The 27644-nt window shown below is 38.4% G+C and overlaps 1 protein-coding gene across 1 annotated transcript in view; it reads left to right on the top strand.

The window, feature by feature from the left end:
- MMP16 (matrix metallopeptidase 16) overlaps positions 1-27644 on the top strand; it is a 395011-nt gene that overhangs the window by 178713 nt on the left and 188654 nt on the right. The window contains exon 2 of the mRNA NM_001192622.1: positions 17234-17382. Coding sequence (NP_001179551.1) covers positions 17234-17382 — 149 coding nt within the window. The remainder of the gene's footprint in view (positions 1-17233; positions 17383-27644) is intronic.

Consider the following 27644-nt stretch of genomic DNA (forward strand, 5'->3'; position numbering starts at 1 on the left):
TACTGCAACTGACCCTTGAACAGCACAGGTCTGCTTACATGTTCGTGCATGCTAAATGGCTTCAGTCATTTCGACTGTGCAGCCCAATGGACTGTAGCCCACCAGGCTCCTCTGTCCATGGGATCTTCCAGGCAAGAATCCGGGAGTGGGTTTTCATGCCCTCCTCCAGGGGATTTTCCCAACCCAGGGATCAAACCCACATCTCTTACGTTTACCTGCGTTGGCAGGCTGGTTCTTTACCACTAGCACCACCTGGGAAGCCCCTGCATACATGCAAACTTTCCTTTCAATGTGTTTTTAATTGGAGGATAATTGCATTGTTGTGTTGATTCCTGCCATACACCAACATGAATCCACCATGTGTGCACTTAGGTACCTTGCCTCTGCAGCCTCCCTCCATCCTCCAAGCCCATTCTGCCCTCTGTGTGGTCACAGGGCACCTAATCTAAGCTCCTTGCCTCATACAGGAAATTTCCCCTGCTTTTTAATATTCTATATGGTCATGTATATGTTTCAGTGCTGTTTTCTCAATTCGTCCCATCCTCTCCTTCCCCCACCATGTCCATAAGTCTGTTCTCTATGTCTGTATCTCCAATGCTGCCCTGCAAATAGGATCATCAGTACCATCTTTCTAGATTCCATATATATGCCTTAGTATACGATACTTGTCTTTCTCTTTCTAACTTACTTCACTCTGTATAATGGGCTCTAGGTTCATCCGCCTCATTAGAACTGACTCAAATGTATTCCTTTTTCTGGTTGAGTTATACTCCATTGTATACATCTACCACACTTCTTTATCCATTCATCTGTCTATGGACATCTAGGTTGCTTCTATGTCCTAGTTATTGAAAATAGTACTGCAATGAACATTGGAGTACATGTGCCTTTTTCCACTCTGGTTTTCTCAGCAATAGTAATGGGATTGCTGGGCCATATGGTAGTTTTATTCCTAGGTTTTTAAGGAATCCCCGTATTGTTCTCCATTTTGGTTGTATCAGTTTGAATTTCCACCAACAGTGTAAGATGGTCCCCTTTTCTCCACACCTTCTCCAGAATTTATTGTTTGTAGACATTTTTGATGATGGACATTCTGACCCATGTGAGATGATACCTCATTGTGGTTTTGTGACCCCATAGACGGCAGCCCACCAGGCTCCCCCGTCCCTGGGATTCTCCAGGCAAGAACACTGGAGTGGGTTGCCATTTCCTTCTCCAATGCAGGAAAGTGAAAAGTGAAAGTGAAGTCGCTCAGTCGTGTCCGACTCTTAGCGACCCCATGGACTATGGCCCACCAGGGTCCTTTGTCCATGGGATTTTTCAGGCAAGAGTACTGGAGTGGGGTGCCATTGCCTTCTCCGAATAATGAGCGATGTTGAGCATCTTTTCATGTGTTTATTAGCCTTCTGTATGTCTTCTTTGGAGAAATGTCGGTTTAGGTCTTCTCCCCACTTTTAAATTGGGTTGCTTGTTTTTCTGCTACTGAGCTACATGAGATGCTTGTATATTTTGAAGGTTAATTCTTTGTCAGTTGTTTCATTTGCTATTTTTTTCTCCCATTCCCATTCTGAAGATTGTCTTTTCACTTTATCATTTCCTTTACTGTGCAAAAGCTTTTAAGTTTAATTAGGCCCCATTTGTTTATTCTTGTTTTTATTTCCAGTAATCTAGGAGGTGGGTCATAGAGGATCTTACTGTGATTTATCTGAAAGAGTGTTCTGCCTGTGTGTTCTTCTAAGAGATTTATAGTTTCTGGGCTTACATATAGGACTTTAATACATTTTGAAACTTTTTCAATGTATGTTTTGGAAATTTTGGGGGGAATTTATGGTAATATGAAAAAAGAAAGCTTACAGATGAACATCATAGCCTAGAAATACCAAAATTAAGAAAAGATATGCCAAGACTATATAAAATACATACATAACATACAAAATATGTATTATTCAACAGTTTATGTAGTCAGTAAATCTTCTGGTCACGTGCTCAGTTGCTCATTTGTGTCTGCCCTACTCTTTGTGACCCTATGGACTCCATTCCACTTGGCTCCTCTGTCCACAGGGTTTCCCAGGCAAGAATAATGGAGTGGGTTGCCATTTCTTTCTCCAGGGGATCTTCCTGACCCAGGGATTGAATCCATATTTCCTGTGTCTCCTGTGTTGGCAGGCAGATTCTTTACCACTTAGCCACTGACCTCATGATAATAGGCTATTAGTAGTTACATTTTGGGGTTGTTAAAAGTTGTAACAAAGAGTAACTAAAGAGCCTCTTGATGAGGGTGAAGGAGGAGAGTGAAAGAGCCAGCTTAAGACTAAGTATAAAAAAAAAAACTAAGATTACGGCTTGCGGGCCCATTACTGTATTTCAAATAGAAGGGGGGAAGTTGGAAGTAGTGACCGATTTCTTCTTCTTGGGCTCTAAAATCCCTGTGGGCAGCGACTGTAGCCTTGAAATTAGAAGACAGTTGCTTCTTGGCAGGAAAGTGATGGCAAACCTGGACACTCTTGAAAAGCAGAGACATGATTCTGCCATCAAAGGTCTGTATAATCTTCCCAGTGGTCACATACAGTTGTGAGAGCTGGACCATAGAGAAGGCAGAACACCAAAGAATTGCTGCCTTCAAACCGTGGTGCTGGAGAAGACTCCCCAAAGTCCCTTGGACAGCAAGGAGATCAAAGCAGTCAATCTTAAGGGAGATCAGCTCTGAATATTCACTGGAAGGACTGATGGTGAAGATGAAGCTCCAATATTTTGGTCCCCTGATATGAATAGCTGACTCATAGGAAAAGATCCTGAAGCTGGGAAAGATTGAGGACAGAAGGGGAAGAGGGCGTCAGAGGATGAGATGGCTGGATGGCATCACAGACGCAGCGGACATGAACTTGGGCAAACTCTGTGAGATGGTGAGGGACAGGGAGGCCTGGCGTGCTGTATTCCGTGGGGCTGCAGAGTCAGACATGACTGGGGGACTGAACAACATCAACAAAAGTTAAACACATATTTTTGAGAACAGTGGGAGCCAGCACCCTTACCTCCCACATTGTTCAGGAGTCAACTGTATTTGCAACTACTTGTCTTTACAAAAAAAAGACAATATATACTTGGTCTTTTTGTAAAAGAAATGAAAACTTTATTTAAGAGTGACAACTTTTGTGTACTTTGTAAAGCAGGAAATGGGCTTCCCAGGTGGCATGGTGGCAAAGAGTAGGCCTGCCAATGCAGGAAGACACAAGAGACCTGGATTCAATCCCTGGGTCAGGAAGACCTGCTGGAGTAGGAAATGACAACTACAGCAGTATGGTTGCCTGGAAAATTCCATGGAAAGAGGAGCCTGCAGGCTACAGTCCATGGAGTTGCAAAGAGTTGTACATGGCTGAGCGTACACACACACAGGCAGGAAACACCTATGTGATAACAAAATATTTTCTCGGTCATTTCACATCTCAAAATATTATACAATTTCTACTTATAAAACGAAAATCTGTGAATCCATTTAAATATAGCTGCCTTTTATTTTTATTTTATTTATTTTAATGTTCTGGCATCAAGCTAACCCCTGAAGGTAACACTCTAAGCCCCTTTGACCGTGGAACCCCATCTCCTTCCTTCGCACACTTGATGGAACACACGTGACAAATGAATGCATGAAGTCTGTCCAGGGGAGGGGACCAGAGTCAGTCTGTGCAGTAAATAAACGTGAACTTTATGGTTTTTCTTATTTTGTAATCAGGGAAGTTCATGGATAAATGTGTGGATGTGTTCATTTTATACAATGCTCAGGTATTTCATGCCTACATTTCCAACACATATTTTACCTCTACCTCAAAGAACCTAATCCAGGTTAATTTATTCATCATTTTTTGGTGTTGGTGAGACTAAATCTGTCCATCGCCTCGGTAAAGGCAAGTTCAGTACATCTTCCGTGTGACTTAGGCTCAGCTCTGTAGCTCAGATGGTAAAGAATCTGCCTGCAATGCACAAAACCTAGGTTCAGGCCCTCAGTCAGGAAGGTCCTCTGGAGAAGGGAATGGCAACTCACTCCAGTATTCTTGCCTGGAGAATCTCATGGACAGAGGAGCCTGGCAGGCTACAGTCTGTGTGGCCGCAAAGAGTTGAACTCAACTGAGTGACTATCACTACTACTACTAATGTCTTTTAGAAAATTCACAATAAAGACTGATAAAGAGACAGTGTATCGCGGTACTCCAACTTTTCAGCACAATGACTAGCATACAATGGAATCCCCTTAAGGGCAGTTGTCTTTTTTTTAAATTAGTGAATTAATATTTTAAATGAAACAAAGTTGATTATTTTTAGTGATAAAAGGTATAATTCACAAAGAAAATGTATGTCATAAACCATTAAACACTAACAACAAAGAAACAAAGATGCATAAAGCAAAAATCAGAATATGAGGGAAAAGAAAAAAATATATAATCACATTAAGACATATTAATATTCCTCTGAGAATATTTTATCAAGTACAGAAAAAGTAAGAATAGAAACATCTTGGGCCCGGCGAGGTGGCCCCCGAGGTGGCCCTGTAGCGAACCTGCCCACCACTCTGTGGACCAGTCAAGAAATAAAAGCCTCCAGGCCCCTCGGCCCAAAAAAAAAAAAAAAAAAAAAAAAAAAAAAAAAAAAAAAAAAAAAGAAACATCTTGAATGATGTTGTTAATAATTAAGTGTAATAGATTTATAATTCTATTAATTTATATGAATTATATCATATACAAATATACTTAAAATTTTGTATCTCATACATTCTTAGATATCCATAGGACACTTTAAAAAACTGGCAAAAGGTAAACAGTACTAAATTTCAAAAAGTAGAATTCTTTTTTTTGTGATTCAGTTATGTATACACATATATTATTTTTGAAATTATTTTCCCTTATAAGTTATTAAAAGATATTGACTATATCTGTGCTATAGAGTAAATCTCTGTTGCTTGTTGCTTATCTATTTTTGTAAATTAGAAATCTAGCATTCTATTCCTAATAAGTCAAACAAGTAGAATCAAAATGTTATACATTTTTTAGTTAGGCCAATATTAATGTTTTCTAAAATATATATTAGATATATATATTTTATATATTCTAAATATATATATATATTATATATATTCTTTTTGTAATATATATATATTATATATATATATAAATTTTTATATATATATATTTTATATATTCTAAATATATCTAAATATATATTCTAAAATATATATTCTAAACAATATTAATGTTTTCTAAAATATATATTATATATAATATTTATATATGTGTATACAAAAGCTTTTTACTACTCTATATAAAGGCTTGAAAAAGAACATAAAAAACAAGAAATGAAGAAACTAGAAAATACAAGCTAAATGAAACGGGAGCACTGAATATGAAGTAGAAAAAGTGAAGCAAATTAGATAAAAGTAAAAGATCCTCTTATAGTCCAGTTGTTTTTAAACATTTTAAACATGGCTGCTCATTAGAAACATATCTGGAGCTCTGGCAAAAAAATAAATAAATAAAAAGCAATACCTGGCCATTTGTAGTTTAAAAAAAAATTCCAAGATAATTCTGATATGCATCCGGATTTTAAAAAGTGATTACAGGTTTTGTATTAAATGGTAGTTTTGATAATACAGAATTCTATTATTTTTCTGTTGACCAATCATTATACAAAGGTATTAAGTGAGTAATAGTTACAGAATCACAAAAGTAAAAGATGTTTATCAGTTTTTACAGTCAATAGCCAGACAAAAAATGACAAGATTACAATTGCAAAACAATGGGAACGTGATTAACCTAACCGTGTAAAGTAATTCCCTACAATTTGGGGGTGGAGCAGAGTGATGTGGTAAGTGGAAGTGCACACACACGCTTTCATCTGCTCAGTCACTTTGTCTTTTGGTTGGTGCACATGCATCTATTTACATTTAAGGTTATTATCAATAAGTATTACTATTTCCTTAATTATTCTGTTTGTTTTCTTTTTCTTTTCCTTCTCTTGTTTCCTACCTAGAGAATTGCCTTTAGCATTTGTTGTAAAGTTGATTTGGTGGTGTTGAGTTCTCTTAACTTTTGCTCGTCTGGAAAGCTTTTGATTTCTCCATCAAATCTGAAGAGAGTCTTGCTGGGTGGAGTATTTATTCTTGGTTGTAGGTTCTTCCCTTTCATCACTTTAAATATGCCATTCTATTTCCTTCGGTCTTGTAGAGTTTCTGTTGAGAAATCAGCTAATAGCCTGATGGGAATTCCCTTGTATGTTATTTGTCATTTTCTCCCTTTTTGCTTTTAATATTTATCTCTATCTTATTTAGGCTTCTGGATTGGAGGGGGAAAGTGGGAAAAACTGGATCTTGCTCTGGTGGGCAGGACCTTGTCAGTAAGTGAAGTGTTAGTCACTCAGTTGTGCCTGACTCTTTGCTACCCCATGGACTGCAGCTCACCAGGCTCCTTTGTCTATGGGATTTTCCAGGCAAGGATTCTGGAGTGGTTTGCCATTTCCTTCTCCAGGGGATCTTCCCCACCCAGGGATCAAACCTGGGTCTCCTGCACTGCAAGCAGATTCTTTACTGACTGAGCTACCAGGGAGGTCAAGCTTCAATCCAATTATCTGCTGATGGGTGGGACTGCATTCCTTCTCTGGTAGTTTTCTGGCCTGAGGTGAGCCAGAAACACAAGCTGGAATCAAGATTGCTAGGAGAAATATCAATAACCTCAGATATGCAGATGACATCACCCTTGTGGCAGAAAGTGAAGAGGAACTAAAAAGCCTCTTGATGAAAGTGAAAGTGGAGAGTGAAAAAGTTGGCTTAAAGCTCAACATTCAGAAAACGAAGATCATGGCATCCAGTCCCATCACTTCATGGGAAATAGATGGGGAAACGGTGGAAACAGTGTCAGACTTTATTTTTCTGGGCTCCAAAATCACTGCAGATGGTGACTGCAGCCATGAAATTAAAAGACGCTTACTCCTTGGAAGGAAAGTTATGACCAACCTAGATAGCATATTCAAAAGCAGAGACATTACTTTGCCAACAAAGGTTTGTCTAGTCAAGGCTATGGGTTTTCCTGTGGTCATGTATGGTTGTGAGAGTTGGACTGTGAAGAAGGCTGAGTGCCGAAGAATTGATGCTTTTGAACTGTGGTGTTGGAGAAGACTCTTGAGAGTCCCTTGGACTGCAAGGAGATCCAACCAGTCCATTGTGAAGGAGATCAGCCCTGGGATTTCTTTGGAAGGAATGATGCTGAAGCTGAAACTCCAGTACTTTGGCCACCTCATGCAAAGAGTTGACTCATTGGAAAAGACTCTGATGCTGGGAGGGATTGTGGGCAAGAGGAGAAGGGGACGACAGAGGATGAGATGGCTGGATGGCATCACTGACTCGATGGACGTGAGTCTGAGTGAACTCCAGGAGTTGGTGATGGACAAGGAGGCCTAGCGTGCTGCGATTCATGGGGTTGCAAAGAGTCGGACACGACTGAGCGACTGATCTGATCTGATCTGATCTGACCCAGCCCTCCAAGAGGTTTTTTTTACCAAGGCAGCTAATTTCTGCCTCATTAGCTTACCCTAAGAATTTTCAGTTTGACCTATTCTGAGTTATTATTCTCACAAAACTTTTTGGTTTATGTGTTCAGTTGCTTCAGTCATATCTGACTCTTTGTGATCCTATGGACTGTAGCCTGCCAGGCTCCTCAGTTTGTGGGATTCTCCAGGCAAGAATACTGGAGTGGATTGCCATGCCCTCCTCCAGGGGACCTTCCCATCCCTGAGGTCAAATCTGTATCTCTTGAGTCAGTCTCCTGCATTGCAGGCAGATTCTTTACCACTGAGCCACCAGGGAAGCACTTTTGGGCTAATAGGTAGCTATAATTCATATTTATATCCACTTTTCTATATCCACTTTTCAGAATAGAAAATCCTGGTTCTATATTCTACCATTCTTTATACTCAGTAAATATATGAAATATCAGTGGAAAATGTCCTCAAATTTAAATAATTTTGCTGATGATCGAAAAAGATAAGGGATGATCAGATTTTATTGCTTACTTTGGTTAATAACAGAATTTAACTGTTAGAAGTCTCATATTGGAAAATGGAAACTAACTTGACAATATTAAGAACTTACCTATTAAAAGTGCATTCTTTCAGTTGCATTTTATTAAGAAACTCTGTTAATTATATCTGGAGAAGGTGATGGCACCCCACTCCAGTACTCTTGCTTGGAAAATCCCATGGACGGAGGAGCCTGCTGGGCTGCAGTCCATGGGGTCACTAAGAGTTGGACACGACTGAGCGACTTCACTTTCACTTTTCACTTTCATGCATAGGAGAAGGAAATGGCAACCCATTCCGGTGTTCTTGCGTGGAGAATCCCAGGGAGGGGGGAGCCTGGTGGGCTTCTGTCTATGGGGTCGCAGAGAGTTGGACACGACTGAAGCAACTTAGCAGCAGCAGCATTAATTATATCAGAATAGTTTAAATATTTTATTAGTAAAAATATTAAATTTAACATGAAGCCAGTAACTTTTAAACTGTATGTCCCAGTATAATTAAATATATATATATATATATATATATATAATTATATAAGTGGAAGTGTTATTATAAAAATATACATATCATCCTTTTCCATGTTCTTCCATACTAAATACTGTAACTGAGATCATTTAATCACTGGGTATGTGAAACTTGCATTTGACCATACCAAACATTAGCCGAAATGAAAACTATACCTGAAATAACTGTCACAACTAGGAATATGGACTGGCAAAGTGAGTTTTCAGGTTTAAATAAAACTCTTAATCTACCTCCCTTTGCTTCCTCTCCACTAATGTCTGTAATATCTAAAATACATCCTTTCATGCCCTAATAAATTTAATGGTTTAATCATTTAATTTTTTTCAGAGAAGAAGGTTAGGTTATCTGTGCATCACTTTAATGTGTTCTTCCTGCATGTTGAGGCTTGTCAGTGAGGAAGTTTTAATATGGCTATTGCCTTTGTGACTCACTCTAGTAACTGAGTAGCAATATCTTAATTTTATACAAGGGCATTGATAAACACCTTCATGGATCATTACTTTGTCACGGCAGGGGTTTGCATAAATCAATGAAGCTATGAGCCATGCCATGCAGGGTCACACAAGACAAATAGGTCATACTGAAGAGTTAGACAAAATGTGATTCTCTGGAAAAGGAAAGGGTAACCCACTCTAGTATTCTTGCCTGGAGAACCCCACGGACAGCTGCTGTTGTTGTTCAGTCCCCAAGTCGTGTCTGAATCCTTGCAGCCCCTGGACTGCAGCATGCCAGGCCTCCATGTCCCTCACTATGTCTCAGAGTTTGCCCAAGTGCCTGTCCATTGAATTGGTGATGCCCGTGGACAGTATGAAAAGGCAAAAAGATATGATGCTAGAAGATGAACTCTCCGGCTTGGAAGGTGTCCGATACACTACTGGGGAAGAGCAGAGGGTGCTTACTGGTAGCACCAGTAAGATGAAGTGGCTGGGCCGAAGCGGAGATGACACTCAGCCGTGGATGTGTGTGGTGGTGGAAATAAAGTCTGCTGACGTAAAGAACTATAGTGTGTAAGAACCTGGAATGTTAGTTCCACCAATCTAGGTATAGTGGAGATGGTCAACCAGATGTCAAGATTGCACACAGACATCTTAGGGCTCAGTGAACTGAAGTGGATGGGAATGGGCGAATTTAATTCAGCTGAGCATTGTATCTATTACTGAGGACAAGAATCCCTTAGAAGAAATGGAGTAGCCCCTCGTAGTTAACTAGAGCCTGAAATACAGTACTTGGGTGCAGTCTCAAAAAGGACAGCATTGTCTTGGTTCATTTCTAAGGCAAACAATTCAACATCCAAATCTGTGCTTACCCATGGATACAGATGAAGCCAAAGTTGACCACGTCTGTGAAGACCTACAGCACCTACTAGAACTAACACCAAAAAAAGACATCCGTATTATCACAGGGGATAGGCAGGCAAAAGTAGGAGGTCAAGAGGTACCTGGCATAACAGGCAAGTTTGGCCTTGGGGTACAAAATGAAGCAGGGTGAAGGCTAACAGTTTTGTCAAGTGAACATGCTGGTCATAGGAAACACCCTTTTGCAACAACAGAAAAGACTCTACACATGAACATCAGTAGATGATCAATACAGAAATCAGATTGATTATGTTCCTTATAACCAAAGATGGAGAAGCTCTATGCAGTCAGCAAAAACAAGACCTGGAGATCATTGGCTCCTTATTGCAAAACTCAGGCTTAAATTGAAGAAAATGGGGAAAACCACTAGACCATTCAGGTACGACCTAAAATAAATCGCTTGTGATTATACAATGGAGGTGACAAATAGATTCAAGGCATTAGATCTAGTAGACAGAATGCCTGACAAACTGTGGATGGAGGTTTAACACTGTACAGGAGGCAGTGACCAACACCGTGCCAAAGAAAAACAAACGCAAGAAGGCGAAGTGGTTGCCTGAGAAGGCTTTACAAGTAGCCGAGGGGAGAAGAGAAGGAAAAAGCAAGCAAGGTGAAAAGAAAAAGATTAAACTCAACGGAATGCAGAGTTCCAGAGAATAGCAAGGAGAGATAAGAAGGCCTTCTTAAATGAGCAATGCAAATAAATAGAGGAAAGCAATAGAAAGGGAAAGACTGAAAATCTTTAGGAAAATTGAAGTATCAAGGGAACATTTCATGCAAGGATGGGCACAATAAAGGACAGAAACAGTAAGGACAACAGAAGCAGAAGAGGTTAAAATGAAGTGGCAAGAATACACAGAAAAACTGTACAAAAACAGTCTTAACAACCTGGATAATCACGTTGGTATGGTCACTCACCTAGAGCCAGATATCCTGGAGCGTGAAGTCAAGTGGGCCTTAGGAAGCATTACTATGAACAAAGCTAATGGAGGTGACAGATTATAGCTGAGCTATTTAAAATCCTAAAAGTTGATGCTGTAAAAGTGTTGCACTCTGTATGTCAGAAAATTTGGAACACTCAGCAGTCGCCACAGGACTGGAAAGGTCAGTTTTTATTTCAATCCCAAAGAAAGGCAATGGCAAAAATGTTCAAACTATCCTAAAATTGTGCTCAGATCACATTGCTAGAAAGGTTATGCTCAAAATCCTTTGGCTAGGTTTCAGCAGTACATGAATCTAGAACTTTCAGATACAAAATATGGATTTAGAAAGACAGGGGAACCAGAGATCAAATTGCCAACATTTGTTGGATCACAGAGAAAGCAAGTGAATTCCAGAAAACCATTTACTTTTGCCTCATTGACTACACTAAAGCCTTTTTTACTGTGTGGATCACAACAAACTTTGAAAAATTCTCAAAGAGATGGATATACAAGACCACCTTACCTGTCTCTTGAGAAACCTATATGTGGGTCAAGAAGGGACCGTTAGAACCAGACATGAAACAACAGACTGGTTCCAAGTTGGGAAAGGAGTACGTACAAGTATATACAGGGTTGTGTATTGTCACCCTGCTTATTTAACTTACATGCAGAGCACATCATGCGAATTGCCAGGCTGGATGAAGCATAAGATGGAATCAAGACTGCTGAGAGAAATATCACCAACCTCAGGTATGCTGATGGTAGCACTCTAATGGCAGAAAGTGAAGAGGAACTAAAGAGCCTTTTGATGAGGGTTAAAAGAGGAAAGAGAGTAAAAAAAAAAAAAAAAAAAACTGGCTTAAAGCTTAGCAATTAAAAAACTAAGATTCTGGCATCTGGTTCCATCACTTCAAGGCATATAGAAGGGGAGATAGTGGAAGCAGTGACAGATTTGTTTTTCTTGGGCTCCAAAATCACTGCAGATGGTGACTACAGCCATTAAATTAAAGGACACTTACTCTGTGCAAAGAAAGCTATGGCAAATCTAGACAGCATATTAAAAGTCAAAGATATCACTTTCCCAACAAAGGTCTGTATAATCAAAGCTATGGTTTTTCCATTTGGTGATGGTTAGATAGCATCACCGACTCAATGGACATGAGGTTGAGGAAACTCTGGGAAATAGTGAAGGAAAGGGAAGCCTGGGGTGCTGCAGTCCACAAAGTCACAAAGAGTCTAACACGACTGAGTGACTGAACTACAACATGTCTAAATGTGAGAGCTCGACTATTAAAAAGGATTAGCATCAAAGAATTGATGCTTTGGAATTGTGGTGGTGAAGACTCTTGAGTGTCCTTTGGACCTCAAGAGATCCAACCAGTGAGTTCTACGGGCAATCAACCCTGAATATGCATTGGAAGGACTGATGCTGAAGCTGAAGTTCCAATACCTTGGCCACATGTTGCGAAGAGCCATCTCATTGGAAAAAAGTCTGAAGCTAAGAAAAATTGAAGGCAAAAGGAGAGGGGGCACAGAGGATGAGATGGTTAGATAGCATCACCAACTCAATGGACATGAATTTGAGCAAAGTCCTGGAGGTGGTGGAGGACAGAGGAGGCTGGCATGCTACGGTCTATGGGGTTGCAAAAATTGGAATGTGACTTCAAACAACAATAATAAAATGTATTAGTCTCAACAGCTGGATCAAGATTTATTTCTCTAGATTTCATTACTGGCCTCAGAGATGAAATAAGGGTATATATTCTAGAAGTGCTCTCTTACATTTTCCATTAGGCATAAGAACCATTCATGTGTCCTTTCTGTTGTTATTACTACTTAAAGCCATATTTCACCAAGGTACCACCTTGCTATATGGATATGCATAGCTGAATCAACTAATATAGATTTTCACTATATGATTACACTATATATTAGCAACAAAGACATTCTTTCTTAAAGAGTTTACTGAAACATTGAGTGCCTGCTCCTCCTTCTTTATATCACAATCTAGTAATGGCAAAATCTATTGACTTAACAGTAAAGGTTTTGCCTTTTATTGCCTGATATATCTTCTTGCTCTGCAAAAAAACAGACTTCTTCTGGTTGTACCTCCATTTAGATAATCACTAAGTGAGGAAATTGGTTTTGTCTCCAAGACAGCAAGGTATTTGAATATATTAGTAATACAGGGAGAATGTAATTCAAGCTTAAATTGTGTTGAACCAGTTGAAGTTCTGTAGTTGGTTGTTCTGGTGGTAATGAGATAGGCTGAATCCCAGACTGTGAAAGGAGTCAAGTTTTCCCTCAGAGAAACCTTTGTCTCAACACTTTTTCTATGCTCTCGAATACACATGCCAATCCCTTGAGCAAAATAAAATAAAAACTGACTGCCACGTTTTACATCCTCCCTTTTTGTTTTGGGATTTGGGGAATAGTCAAGCAGTATATGATTCTGAATCTTCTGTAGTTTGTCTTTCCTCACAATTCTGACTACTTAAATCTCACTTGCATTTTCAGTCTTGCTCATTCCAAGGACAGATCCTAATTTCGTTAGGAGAAATTTCAAGAGCTCAGACAAGTCAGTAATCATAAAGTTTAATATGACTTGCTGAACAAAAATTATGCTGGTGACTTTATACACATCAACCGTACAAGTTCACTATCATTTCCCCCAAATGCACACCCACGAATAAAATTTTCCTCGATTATCCAGTATGTGCATTTGAAAACACTGAAAAAGGCATCGAGGCACAAACAATTATAGATCAAATTGATTTTCAATCAACCAGGAGAAGCAATATGTTTTTAATATTGAAAATAGGAATATATTTCAAATACCAATATATGAGGACGGATGTCTATAGAATAGTCTTGGTAGCACAGGGCATACCTTCAAGTTTTGCTTTGTAGATTTGGTTTTTCTTAATCAAATAAGAGATTATAATTTAGTAGAAAGCAAAAAAGTTATGAATGAAGGTTGTTTCCTATGTCACTTAATTGTATCCCAGTTTCCCATTCACTATTGCAGAATGATGACGTGCTGAGCCACCTATCTTGCTTTATTTGTACTACAAGCAGGTCTTATTCTATAAGAGGAAAATGAGTTTACTTATACCAGAAACTCCTATGCTTATATGATGAGTTCACGTCAGTGTTTATTCCTGATCTTCACTATTTGAACCTGATCTTAATTCGTTGGTGACAAGTATCAGTGTTGACAAAGCACTGTAAATTTTGGCCAGAGAGCTTTCCTACCCTTGATGCTGAGTGTACAGTTCAGCATTTATTTGGCTAGTTTTGCATCACCATGTTGACCAAATTATTCTTATCCAGAGAACATTAGCTTCTTACTGTTTAGGACTATTTTATACAGACCTTTTCCCTATCATACCAAAAATGATCAGACTCTCAGAATGCTGTGGTTTCAACAGCTTAATTGAAATAATGTAAAGCAAAAGTGAACTTAAGAGAAGTTACTCCCTTGGTGATTAAAAAAAATTAAGCATGTACTTCTTTTCATCTATATTTTCCATTTTGAATATTATGTATGTAGATAAGCACACAAGATAAAGTATATACTTGAAAGTAATTGTAGATTTAGTCACTTGCTTTTTAACTTGACCTGGAGTAGGGTTGTCTACAGCATGTTTTGCTTCAATAAGAAATATTATTGAGAGCTTGCTGGTTTCATACTTTAATATGATACCAAGTATAATCATGCTTGATTTTCCACTCTTTTGTGGGGAGATGCATTGCAAATTTCAATTGAGAATTACTTCTGGTCAGCTGTTGATGTCAGAGAAGATTTCTTGACTAACATACAACAATGATAATAAAAATGGTCAGGTCAACTCAAAGTGACCCATCATCTTATTGGGTGATGGTTTTGGTTTGTTAGTCAGGATCATAAAATGGTAGATCTAGCCTTTCTGATATTTTACAATTAAAAACATTTGTTCACATCTCATTCATTTGGAAAAAAAGCCTTTTGTGATGAATGATATGATATAAAACTTGGAGAAATATAATCATTCATTTTTTTATGTAATTCTAACTCATTTGTTTGAAAGGCTAAGTCATAAATCAAATATGTATATTTTAGAACATGCTGTTTTTCACTGTGGACTTAAATTTATACATTTTATAGTTTCTCTATTTATATATAAATCATAGGACTTATTAACAATTTTCTTTTTGCAGTTCTCATAAACATGATTGCCAGTAGCTTAGCACCCATGTGTAACCTAGCAACGTCAGCTCTATAGCGAATAAGGAATGGATGCAAACAAAATGTTATGTGGAAATAGTTCAATTTCAGAATATTTGTGCATGTTACTGTTAAAAAGCACGATGGAATCTTCTAATTTGGGTGAAATTGCATGGCAATCATATTGAATTTCCTAGCAAATAATATCTTGCCAGTGAAATCTTTCTCCTTTATTCAGGAGGAAAAAAGGTCTGTTTCAGACTGCACTATTTCAGTTGACTAGGATACTAAATATGTGTCTTCCCTGGCAGCCTATTCACTATAGGTTAGATGAGAAGAGTGTCTTCACATGTTTTCACTATGTGGTAGATGAATCTACTAGATGGAGTTTCAACAATAAACCTCCTGACAGTGATGCATTTGCTAATTTATTAGTTTTAGAATAAAGTTTTATCTTATTTTCAAGGGGTTGTACTGTATTTTGGGGGGTTGATTTCTTGGACATACAACAAAAGAGTCCACCTTATATTTTACATGTTAAGGCTGTTTTGGTGAAATTTAACTTCTATAACTGCTGTTTATGTTCAGTGAGAAAATAGCATTTTTGTGTTTTAGTTATAAGGTCATAATGGAATTGTCTCAGGTATTGGGGGAAAGTCGCAATTTCATAGGATTATTATTTGTATGATGAGTAGACTCAGGTATGAGGGGAAACACATACTGGTGAATATCTTCCATTCAATAGAGAAACTTTTATTCTGTTTCGAAGTCAGAATTACTTGGCCTTTCTGCATTTGACAGCTAGTTCACTGCACTTTAAGAAATCTTAGAGCTCTATGGAAGATTGAAATAAGAGACAATGGGATAAGATACGGGCTGGACATATAATTGTGCATTTAAAATGAACGCATAGAATTGTAAGGCTAGAAACCATCTGCTCCGTGGTAGAGATTCTCCCCAGCCCCCTCAAATAACCCATGTTTTGGTTATTTAAAAAAAATCTAACCTGAAATGACTCCGATTTTTGGCTATAATCAAGACTAGGCTCAACGCCGACATCTTCCTCTCCCTATCCCCCTAAACCTCTCTTCCTTAGAAGAGCAGAGTTAGAATAAGGAAATCCTTAAGGAAAGGGCCAGATATTCTTAACAAAATCGTCTGATTTCACCTGTATATGAAAAGCTTGGTCACTTGCTTGATTTGGTTTGAGGTGAACCACAGTGAATAAGTGAAAGGATATCCTTTACATGAGACACTGTCCTCTGTTCCTGAAGATATCTAGTTACATTTGGCTAGACCAGTTGCATAGAATTCATACCCCAAATGGCATTATAGAATAATTGGCCACATGTGGTGATGCTATGGAGTTGTGGTCAGTGCTCTGATTGGTCAGGAAAGTGACACTTTAGATGTGGCACATGTACGTTAATTTCCGCTTCCGGCAAAGACGTCTCAGTGGGGGGTCATACTGTTGAAAAAATATCTTCATTTTTGGGAACTTGAGTTCCTCGAGGGCAGAAATGATCTTCTCTGTGATTTTATCCAGTATCTGCTGTTCAGTTCAGTTCAGTCGCTCAGTCATGTCCAACTCTTTGCGACCCCATGAACCGCAGCACGCCAGGCCTCCCTGTCCATCACCAACTCCCGGAGTTCACTCAGACTCACTTCCATCGAGTCAGTGATGCCATCCAGCCATCTCATCCTCTGTCGTCCCCTTCTCCTCCTGCCCCCAATCTCTCCCAGCATCAGAGTCTTTTCTAATGAGTCAACTCTTCGCATGAGGCGGCCAAAGTACTGGAGTTTCAGCTTTAGCATCATTCCTTCCAAAGAAATCCCAGGGCTGATCTTCAGAATGGACTGGTTGGATCTCCTTGCAGTCCAAGGGACTCTCAAGAGTCTTCTCCACCATAGTACCTTATATAATATAATTTTGTGACAAATGGTTAATCTTTTTCTTTACATTTAGAGTTTTGGATCTGTTAGATCTGTAACAAGCACTGAATTATGAAAAATAGCCTAAAGCTAATAAAGACAAAGCAATTAAATAAGATATGCCCTTAAAGAGGAAATAAAGTTTAAAGTCACCTAGAGACATAAACTGATAGTCATAAAAATACTGTAAAATGGTGCGATTGACCTAAAAGTTACTGTGCTTGTTATTGCAGGTTTGGTTACAGAAGTACGGCTACCTTCCACCGAGTGACCCCAGGATGTCGGTGCTGCGCTCTGCGGAGACCATGCAGTCCGCCTTAGCTGCCATGCAGCAGTTCTACGGCATTAACATGACAGGAAAAGTGGATCGAAACACAATCGAGTAAGTCAAGGGCACCTGCATTCTCTCCGTCTCAGTTCTTGAGCCAAACTAAGTAGTCTGAAGAACTCTAAGTGAACTTCACCAGCCACCAGTGGAATGGTTTGTCTCCTGTGCATTTCTTTGGAACTTAGATCCAAAGAATCTATTAAGCTCTACTTTAACTCCGAACTCCCTTGAGATTTCATTAAAAAAAAAAAAAAGACCACAAAGTTAAGTTTACTTACCTGGAGTTTAGGAATACATTTTCCAAATAGGAAAGAAAATACCAACAGTGGGAGTCAAAACAGATGTGCAGTGGAAGCCACTATAAGAATGGTGATCCGTGATGCGCCGGAGCTGGCTTGTACAGCTGGAGGAAGCAGAGTGTGCACATCTCTTTCCCCACATGATGTCATCACAGTAGCTTGAAATTGACCAAAGTCGAAATGTTGAAACCAAGGAAAATGAGAAGCAGAGCAAATCAGAGCTCTGTTTTCGATGGGGAAAGAGTCAGCTAGCCAGCTAATAGTTTACTAGCTTTCTGTTAGTGACAGTTCTCACACTAGCAAAATCAAGGGAAAAGTTTTCACTGAAAAGTCTGTGCTTTCAATCTTTTAGTAACAAAGATTATTTCTACTCTTTAATAATATTTTCTATTTTATTTATTTTTTTTAGCAATCATTTGTTCATTTATTTATTCAATCAGTTACTTTTTCCTGGGCATTTTACCTGCGAAAGAGGCATATGGAGATTCAAAAAACGTAGTCTCTTCTTCAGAGGAACTTAATTGCAGCAATTAAGTTGTCGCTTAAAATCCACTCTTATAGCCCGTTCCTACAACTTGTTAAGAAAACAGAGTGTGAAAGGGCCAACGACATAGATATTTCATAGTAGATCTAGTAATCCACATGTGTTTTAGCAAGTCATTCACAGAATCCAATTCGAAAAGATAAACCAGGTCAAAATGCCACTGTGATTTTTTTTTTTGGGGGTAGTCGATCACACAACTCCTCAGTATGGACTATGACAGTCGTCATGAGACATGCCAGGGGCATCAGTGGCAGCGGGGAAAGGAAAAGCATCTGGAAGACACAAGTCAACATTTGCCACAAGCAATTTCTATGGAAATTCACAGTAGGATAATTCCTAAACAAGATGGCATCAAGAATAATGTAGTAGATATTCTGGTTTCTGAGACCAATAAACACCTGAACGTATAGAGAACGAACAAATCTTGAATAAGTATTATAATGCTAATGAGCTTATAAGTTCTAACTTGCACAGTCATATCAATGCAACAGACTCAGTATAGATATTCTTGGATTTTATAAAATGATTTGGAGAAATAATTGATACCATTGTCTCAGTAAAAACATCCCCCAAATAAATAAGATGTTAGTTTTGGCAGAGGAAAAGTTAAAAGACGAAGCATAAAAATAAGACAAGTAATCATCTTGGTAAGTCTGGTTTCATCCAGACTGGTGACTCATTTTAATGACAGTTCAGCAGATCATATCTTAAGGATATTTCTATGCTAAAAACCAATACTTATTAAGAACACACTGTTATGTATTTATAACTGTTTCAACTGAGGACTAGTTATGATAAAAACACAAAAGTATAAAATATTGTATCTGTCTTAAAAGAAAGCAGAACAAATACAGCTTTTATCATATAGCAAACACAACTGATTTTATACTTGATTCCTTATTGAAACTTTATTATCTCTGCTTCATGTTATGTTCTGAGTGAAAGATACAAATTAGAGAAATATAGAAAACAGCTTGAGTAGTACAATACATCTTGTAGCAAAACATTATGATCAGTGTTATAACACAAAGAAGAATGTGCCTTAGTTACCAAGGTCCTTTTCAATGGGAGAGGAAAAGAAAACACGAAAGAATTCTAATAATGAATATAAAGATTTTCCAAAGATTCCATTTTTTCAGAGGGTAAAAGGAGAAAAAGCAGAGACAGTAAGACAGAAGTTAACCAAAGGAGCAACATTTGAAAAGCAACTTACCAGTTAAAAAACTGGTAAACAGTTAAAAAAACTGGTAGACAAGTTTGTGGATATTTGGTTGTTTTTTTCTTCAGTGGGGGGAAAATAAATTATGTGCATGTGAGCAAGGTATAAAAATCATTATTTAAAAATTGAGAGTAAAATAATATAGTAATTGTTGAAACACTGATAAACAAAAAGAATAAAGTGTTATTTTGTATTCTGTGATTTTTTCATGATATTCTGTATTCATCAAAATATTTGCCTTGTTATTATTAATAATTGTCAATAACAATGTGATCCAACCAGTTCATCCTAAAGGAGATCAGTCCTGGGTGTTCATTGGAAGGACTGATATTGAAGCTGAAGTTCCAATACTTTGGCCACCTGATGCAAAGAGCTGACTCATTAGAAAAGACCCTGATGCTGGGAAAGATTGAACGCAGGAGGAGAAGGGGACGCCAGAGGATGAGATGGTTAGATGGCATCACCCACTCTATGGACATGAGTCTGAGTGGACTCTGGGAGTTGGTGATGGACAGGGAGGCCTGGCGTGCTGCAGTTCATGGGGTCGCAAAGAGTCGGACACGACTGAGCAACTGAACTGAACAATGTGATGCTGTGGTTTATTGACAGTTATGTCTGAACATATTTTTCATTGATGTTAAAGTCAATGAAAATTTAGTTTTTCTATTAGAAATAAAAGAAACTTCAAGTTAACTGTATAGCTAGACATAGTCACAAATTATTTTGCCACAAGTACACTGTAAGTTCCCTAACATTGTCAAATAGCGTTATTGTTTCTAGATAGCAAAGGAGGAGATGATTCATTCTTTCAGTGCAGGGAAGAATTATTTGTGTCCATTGAGTCCTTGATACTCAAAATACTTCAGCTTTTATAATGATCAATATATATCAACCCTACACAATAGGGAAGATAAGAATGCATTTTTCTCTCTACTTTTTTAAGACTGAAAGTCAAAGTCTAAGTGACGTCCAAATTAGTTTCAGAGTCCAGAATTTCTAACATTTACTTGGGGAACTTCCCACTGTACCATGCTGTGTTCCTTTGAGAAATGGCACATTTTTCTTAAATACATAAAATATCTGGGCTCAGGTATATATAATTAATTCTTACATATTAAGTTAATTTAATATATGATTTTAAAATTGTATTTTGCTTCTAATACTTATACTTATGGTATAACTATGATGGTATAAGTATGATGTTAGTCATACTATTTCTGTTTCATCAAATTAAGAAAACAAATAACAAATGATTGAAGATTAAACAGTTTACAAGCAGTTTGATAAAAATAAATACGTTACCTCCCCTAACATTTTGAAAGAGATACTTAAATATTAACTTTGGTTTGCATCTGTGAAAAAAGAATGAATAATTAGTATAATGCATTCTTTGAAAATAAGAAACCTGTTATCAATATTGGAAATAGGATTTTGAAATAGCATTTCTATTTCTACCAAAATAGAATTTTGGTACTGCTGCCCTATTATTATTGGAATTCTCTCTTAATAGTATACTATCAAATTTTTGTTTTAGTCATAACATGCCTCTTATCCAAAATAAATACAGTGTTAAGTTGTTAAGCAAAATCTCCAGCAAGTTCTGTGTTTTGTTGCTGTGAATGATACAGAACTCTTTCATCCCAACACTATAAAAAGTGTTGTGGACAAGCCTTCGTATTCCCTAATGCAGAGCTGATAACTTTTTATGAAAATTATGGCTCAGTTTTAAAAACAATAAATTGTGACCTGGAAAACAAATTATGTTAGTTATGCTTATTGCTGCTGCTGCTGCTGCTAAGTCTCGTCAGTCGTGTCCGACTCTGTGTGACCCCATGGACAGCAGCCCACCAGACTCCACCGTCCCTGGGATTTTCCAGGCAAGAGAACTGGAGTGGCGTGCCATTGCCTTCTCTGAGTTACGCTTATCACTAGATACTAAAATGAGACCGCTGGGTCCTATAAAAGGTGTCATTTGTGTCTCTCCCACATTTGAGAGCCCCTGCTGATCACTGAAAAGACTCAAGGTGGATAGGTTTGATTTTCTAAAGTAGCTAAAAACAGGTCTTTGTCAGGAGATAATGGAGGAGAAATGTGTGCAGGATTCATTTGAACCCTTCGTGTGGAAAGGGGTCTGAACAGTTTGTAACCCTTCTTTGGCAGGATGATGTAAAAAGTACAGAGGTGTAGGGAAAGACATGGGTCTTTTTCTGGCATACAGTGGATCAGATTCCAGACCCAGAGAAAGAATTGTGTCAGCGTGTAGGCTTTAAAGTAAAATTTCTGTTACAGCATTATAATGAAACATCAACTAAATAAGCAGCCTTAAATTTAAAACCAACCAGTTTTTCTGCTTTTTGTTTGTTTGTTTTTGGTGTTTTTTTCTTTGAAGGAATTTTATTCTAACTCAATTATTTTGGAATTGAGAAAGCAGCTTTTCCTTTAAATGGAGTGTTATACTTGGTAGTTATTTCTAGATGAACCCATTAAAGCCTTGTTAACTCCTCATCATTCTCCCTTCCTAGACTGTGATGCCTCCTCTGTCCTTTGTGTCATTCTCATTGTCACTCAAACTAGAAACTGTAGCTTCATTTGCCTCTTGTCTGTTTCTCCCTCTGAAAAATCCCATGCTGCTCTTAGTCACTCAGTCGTGTCCGACTCTTTGCGACCCCATGAACTGCAGCCCGCCAGGCTCCTCTGTCCGTGGGGATTCTCCAGGCAAGACTACTGAAATGGGTTGCCATGCCCTCCTCCAGGGGATCTTCCCAAGCCAGGGATTGGACCCAGGTCTCCCGTATTGTAGGAGGATCCTTTGCCAGCTGAACTATCAGGGAAGCCCCCAGTCTTGAGGTATTTGTTACTCAGGATACTCAGCTCAGATTATGTACCATTTTTGTGAGTATAATCCCTATAATTACACAACTTAAGCAATTCTCTGAGCTTCTGTAATATCAAATATATGTGTGGTAACAATCCATGCTGAAATTGCATTCTATCATTTTACATAGTCATGGAGTCTTAATACTTTTACTCTCTTTGCGTGGGTTTTTAAGTAGTTTGACTTTGAAGTTTCATCTTTATGAATAACACGTGTGTCCATGCAGACAGCTAACGAGTTAATAGACAAAAAGAGATTCTGGACTAGAGTGAGCTATCAGTCTATCTACATTTTGAGCTCTAATTTAATTAACTTTTGAAAAATTTCCTTCATGATTGTTGAACTTGGCTCTGTGAATACAAGCAAAATGTGAGAATTTTGAAGGCAATAAAAATAAGCCAATTTTTAAAATTTCTAGAAAGGTTTCTTGGTCAACTTTAATGTTACTCTTACCTTTCATTAGAACTTGGAAAAGTTTGGAGGATAGAAACCTGTTTAATATATTATGCTGATGAATATTTTTCAGAGATTACTAATGCATAATGCACAAAATATATATTTGACATCTTTTTCTCTTGGTAAAGTTAGATATATGTGCACAAAGCCACTGTGTGGCACAACTTCAACTCCAAAGGGCAGCATTCTCATCTTAGTCTATTGAGGAGGTGCCTTCCTGCAGCTCCACTATGGGCATCTGGGGGATGGACTACAACTTGAAGGAACCTCTTGGAATCATACAACGGGTAGCCCCAAATGTTTGACATAATGCCCAACTCGTCATTTTTAACTGAAGATAATGAATACTTTTTAATGTATAGTGACTCTTAGCATTACTGCAAACTTGTTTAGAAGCTTATGGTTACATTATTTACATAAAGCAGAGGATAATGTACCTGTTGTTGTTTGTTATCAAAATACTAGAATCATCGCTGTCTTGAATAACAGAGTGCTTTAGGTCAACATACAAGTCAACGTAAATTGAAATCTGTATACTGCTGCTTCTACTACTTCCTGTAGTAGAAGTACAACTACTTCCTGATATTTGTAAAATAGTAGTAAGGCATTTGGTCCCATCACTTCATAGCAAATAGATAGGGAAACAGTGGAAACAGAGGCTGACTTTATTTTGGGGGGGCTCCAAAATCACTGCATATGGTGACTGCAGCCATGAAATTAAAAGACGCTTACTCCTTGGAAGGAAAGTTATGACCAACCTAGACAGCAAATTGAAAAGCAGAGACGTTACTTTGTCAATAAAGGTCCATCTAGTCAAGGCTTTGGTTTTTCCAGTAGTCGTGTACGGATGTGAAAGTTGGACTATAAAGAAAGGTGAGCACAGAAGAATTGATGCTTTTAAACTGTGGTGTTGGAGAAGACTCTTGAGAGTCCCTTGGACTGCAAGGAGATCCAACCAGTCCATCCTAAAGGATATCAGTCCTGGGTGTTCCAATACTTTGGCCACCTGATGCAAAGAGCTGACTCATTTGAAAAGACCCTGATGCTGGGGAAGATTGAGGGCTGGAGGAGAAGGGGACGACAGAGGATGAGATGGTTGGATGGCATCACCGACTCAATGGACATGAGTTTGGGTAAACTCTGGGAGTTGGTGATGGACAGGGAGGCCTGGTGTGCTGCGGTTCATGGGGTCGCAAAGAGTCGGACACGACTAGAGTGACTGAACTGAATTAAGTGTTATAATTATTAGTTAATAATAATAACATTACTATGTGCCAGGAACTGTTCTTAAGTATTTCATATGATTTAAATAGTTTAATTCTCATATTAATTCGTAATAGTACAATTGTTTCATTTCAAAGAGGAAGCTAAAGCACAGAAAGATATAGTAGAGTGACTAATAGCACAGGGCTTGTGAATCAGTGGAAGGGAAGGGAAACCCTGGTAGTTTGGCTCTAGAATTCTTGCTTTCAACTTATATAATATAACTTTTCACAAGAAAGTTGATTTTAATTGTTTTAATTTTTAAGATGAATTAATTTAAATGAAGATATTAGTGATCTGCTGAACTAGTTTAAAAGTGTTCTGGGTTCTAAACAGTTAAATCAACACTTAATAACAGCATTATATTTATGAAAATTGGGTGATGCCATTACTTATACCTTGATTTTACAGAATGTCTCTCTTGGAGGCTCGCATCCTCAGCCCAGTGCTCATTCCGCATGTCTTTGTTTGTTTTGGAATGTCAAATTCAAATTCTTAGCAAGTAAGTCAATAGAGAAACACAGGTGCATCTGTATTGTCACAATGAAAAAGAGAAGTGCTTTAGTAATGACACTTTCACAAAAAAGTGCTACTTGAAAATAACACACACACACACACATAAATGCACTTCAACACCTTCTCTTTTCATATGATGAAGCCATTATCTTAGGTGAGACAATCAGTCAATTTTACTTTTTGCATCCAGTTTTAGATTCTTCTCTATAGGTAAATACGGGATTTATCAAATTGTATGTGAATACAACTAACATTTTGGTGGATGATAACTAGAAGTGGATCACCAGACTTTACCTGAATAGCAACATTAATATGCTAATTTTGCTTTTAGTGTTAGACAGCATTTAATTCATTGATAAGTTCTAATAAACACTGACCACTCTTTATGTCATGGAGAACTTAAAAACTGTGAGAGAAACAAATGCTTATATAATTAATGAATAAACGGTTGGAATCATGTAAAAATCCTGAGGACAGATTTAGCTCAAACACTGCATGGCATATTTAGTGCCACCACGTGCTCTGATCATATTTTGAAGACTTGACATATTTTAATAGTTCAGATCAGATCAGATCAGATCAGTCGCTCAGTCGTGTCCGACTCTTTGCGACCCCATGAATTGCAGCACGCCAGGCCTCCCTGTCCATCACCAACTCCCAGAGTTCACTCAGACTCACGTCCATCGAGTCAGTGGTGCAATCCAGCCATCTCATCCTCTGTTGTCCCCTTCTCCTCCTGCCCCCAATCCCTCCCAGCATCAGAGTCTTTTCCAATGAGTCAACTCTTTGCATGAGGTGGCCAAAGTACTGGAGTTTCAGCTTCAGCATCATCCCTTCCAAAGAAATCCCAGGGCTGATCTCCTTCACAATGGACTGGTTGGATCTCCTTGCAGTCCAAGGGACTCTCAAGAGTCTTCTCCAAGACCACTGTTCAAAAGCATCAATTCTTCAGCACTCAGCCTTCTTCACAGTCCAACTCTCACATCCATACATGATCACAGGAAAAACCATAGCCTTGACTAGACAAAACTTTGTTGGCAAAGTAATGTCTCTGCTTTTGAATATGCTATCTAGGTTGGTCATAACTTTCCTTCCAAGGAGTAAGCGTCTTTTAATTTCATGGCTGCAGTCACCAACTGTAGTGATTTTGGAGCCCATAAAAATAAAGTCTGACACCGTTTCCACTTTTTCCCCATCTATTTCCCATGAACTGGTGAGACCGGATGCCATGATCTTCGTTTTCTGAATGTTGAGCTTTAAGCCAACTTTTTCCCTCTCCTCTTTCACTTTCATCAAGAGGCTTTTTAGTTCCTCTTCACTTTCTGCCATAAGGGTTGTGTCATCTAAATATCTGAGGTTATTGATATTTCTCCTGGCAGTCTTAATTCCAGCTTGTGTTTCTTCCAGTCCAAGAAACACAAGAGATGGCAAAAAACAAGAGATGGCAAGAGTGAATGTCAACATTCTAGGAATCAGCGAACTGAAATGGACTGGAATGGGTGAATTTAACTCAGATGACCATTATATCTACTACTGCGGGCAGGAATCCCTCAGAAGAAATGGAGTGGCCATCATGGTCAACAAAAGAGTCCGAAATGCAGTACTTGGATGCAATCTCAAAAACGACAGAATGATCTCTGTTCGTTTCCAAGGCAAACCATTCAATATCACAGTAATCCAAGTCTATGCCCCAACCAGTAACGCTGAAGAAGCTGAAGTTGAATGGTTCTATGAAGACCTACAAGACCTTTTAGAACTAACACCCAAAAAAGGTGTCCTTTTCATTATAGGGGACTGGAATGCAAAAGTAGGAAGTCAAGAAACACCTGGAGTAACAGGCAAATTTGGCCTTGGAATACAGAATAAAGCAGGGCAAAGACTAATAGTTTTGCCAAGAAAATGCACTGGTCATAGCAAACACCCTCTTCCAAAAACACAAGAGAAGACTCTATACATGGACATCACCATATGGTCAACACCGAAATCAGATTGATTATATTCTTTCTAGCCAAAGATGAAGAAGCTCTATACAGTCAGCAGAAACAAGACCAGGAGCTGACTGTGGCTCAGACCATGAACTCCTTATTGCTAAATTCAGACTTAAATTGAAGAAAGTAGGGAAAACCACTAGACCATTCAAGTATGACCTAAATCATATCCCTTATGATTATACAGTGGAAGTGAGAAATAGATTTAAGCGCCTAGATCTGATAGATAGAGTGCCTGATGAACTATGGAATGAGGTTCGTGACATTGTACAGGAGACAGGGATCAAGACCATCCCCATGGAAAAGAAATGCAAAAAAGCAAAATGGCTGTCTGGGGAGGCCTTACAAATAGCTGTGAAAAGAAGAGAAGCGAAAAGCAAAGAAGAAAAGGAAGATATAAACATCTGAATGCAGAGTTCCAAAGAATAGCAAGAAGAGATAAGAAAGCCTTCTTCAGTGATCAATGCAAAGAAATAGAGGAAAACAACAGAATGGGAAAGACCAGAGATTTCTTCAAGAAAATCAGGGATACCAAAGGAACATTTCATGCAAAGATGGGCTCGATAAAGGACAGAAATGGTATGGACCTAACAGAAGCAGAAGATACTAAGAAGAGATGGCAAGAATACACAGAAGAACTGTACAAAAAAGATCTTCACGACCCAGATAATCACGATGGTGTGATCACTGACCTAGAGCCAGACATCCAGGAATGTGAAGTCAAGTGGGCCTTAGAAAGCATCACTACGATCAAAGCTAGTGCAGGTGATGGAATTCCAGTTGAGCTATTCCAAATCCTGAAAGATGATGCTGTGAAAGTGCTGCACTCAATATGCCAGCTAATTTGGAAAACTCACCAGTGGCCACAGGACTGCAAAAGGTCAGTTTTCATTCCAATCCCAAAGAAAGGCAATGCCAAAGAATGCTCAAGCTACCACACAATTGCACTCATCTCACACGTTAGTAAAGTAATGCTCAAAATTCTCCAAGCCAGGCTTAAGCAATATGTGAACCGTGAACTTCCTGATGTTCAAGCTGGTTTTAGAAAAGGCAGAGGAACCAGAGATCAAATTGCCAACATCCACTGGATCATGGAAAAAGCAAGTGAGTTCCAGAAAAACATCTATTTCTGCTTTATTGATTATGCCAAAGCCTT

The sequence above is a fragment of the Bos taurus genome, chromosome 14 (genome assembly GCF_002263795.3).
Source record: "Bos taurus isolate L1 Dominette 01449 registration number 42190680 breed Hereford chromosome 14, ARS-UCD2.0, whole genome shotgun sequence".
NCBI classification, from domain to species: Eukaryota; Metazoa; Chordata; class Mammalia; order Artiodactyla; family Bovidae; genus Bos; species Bos taurus.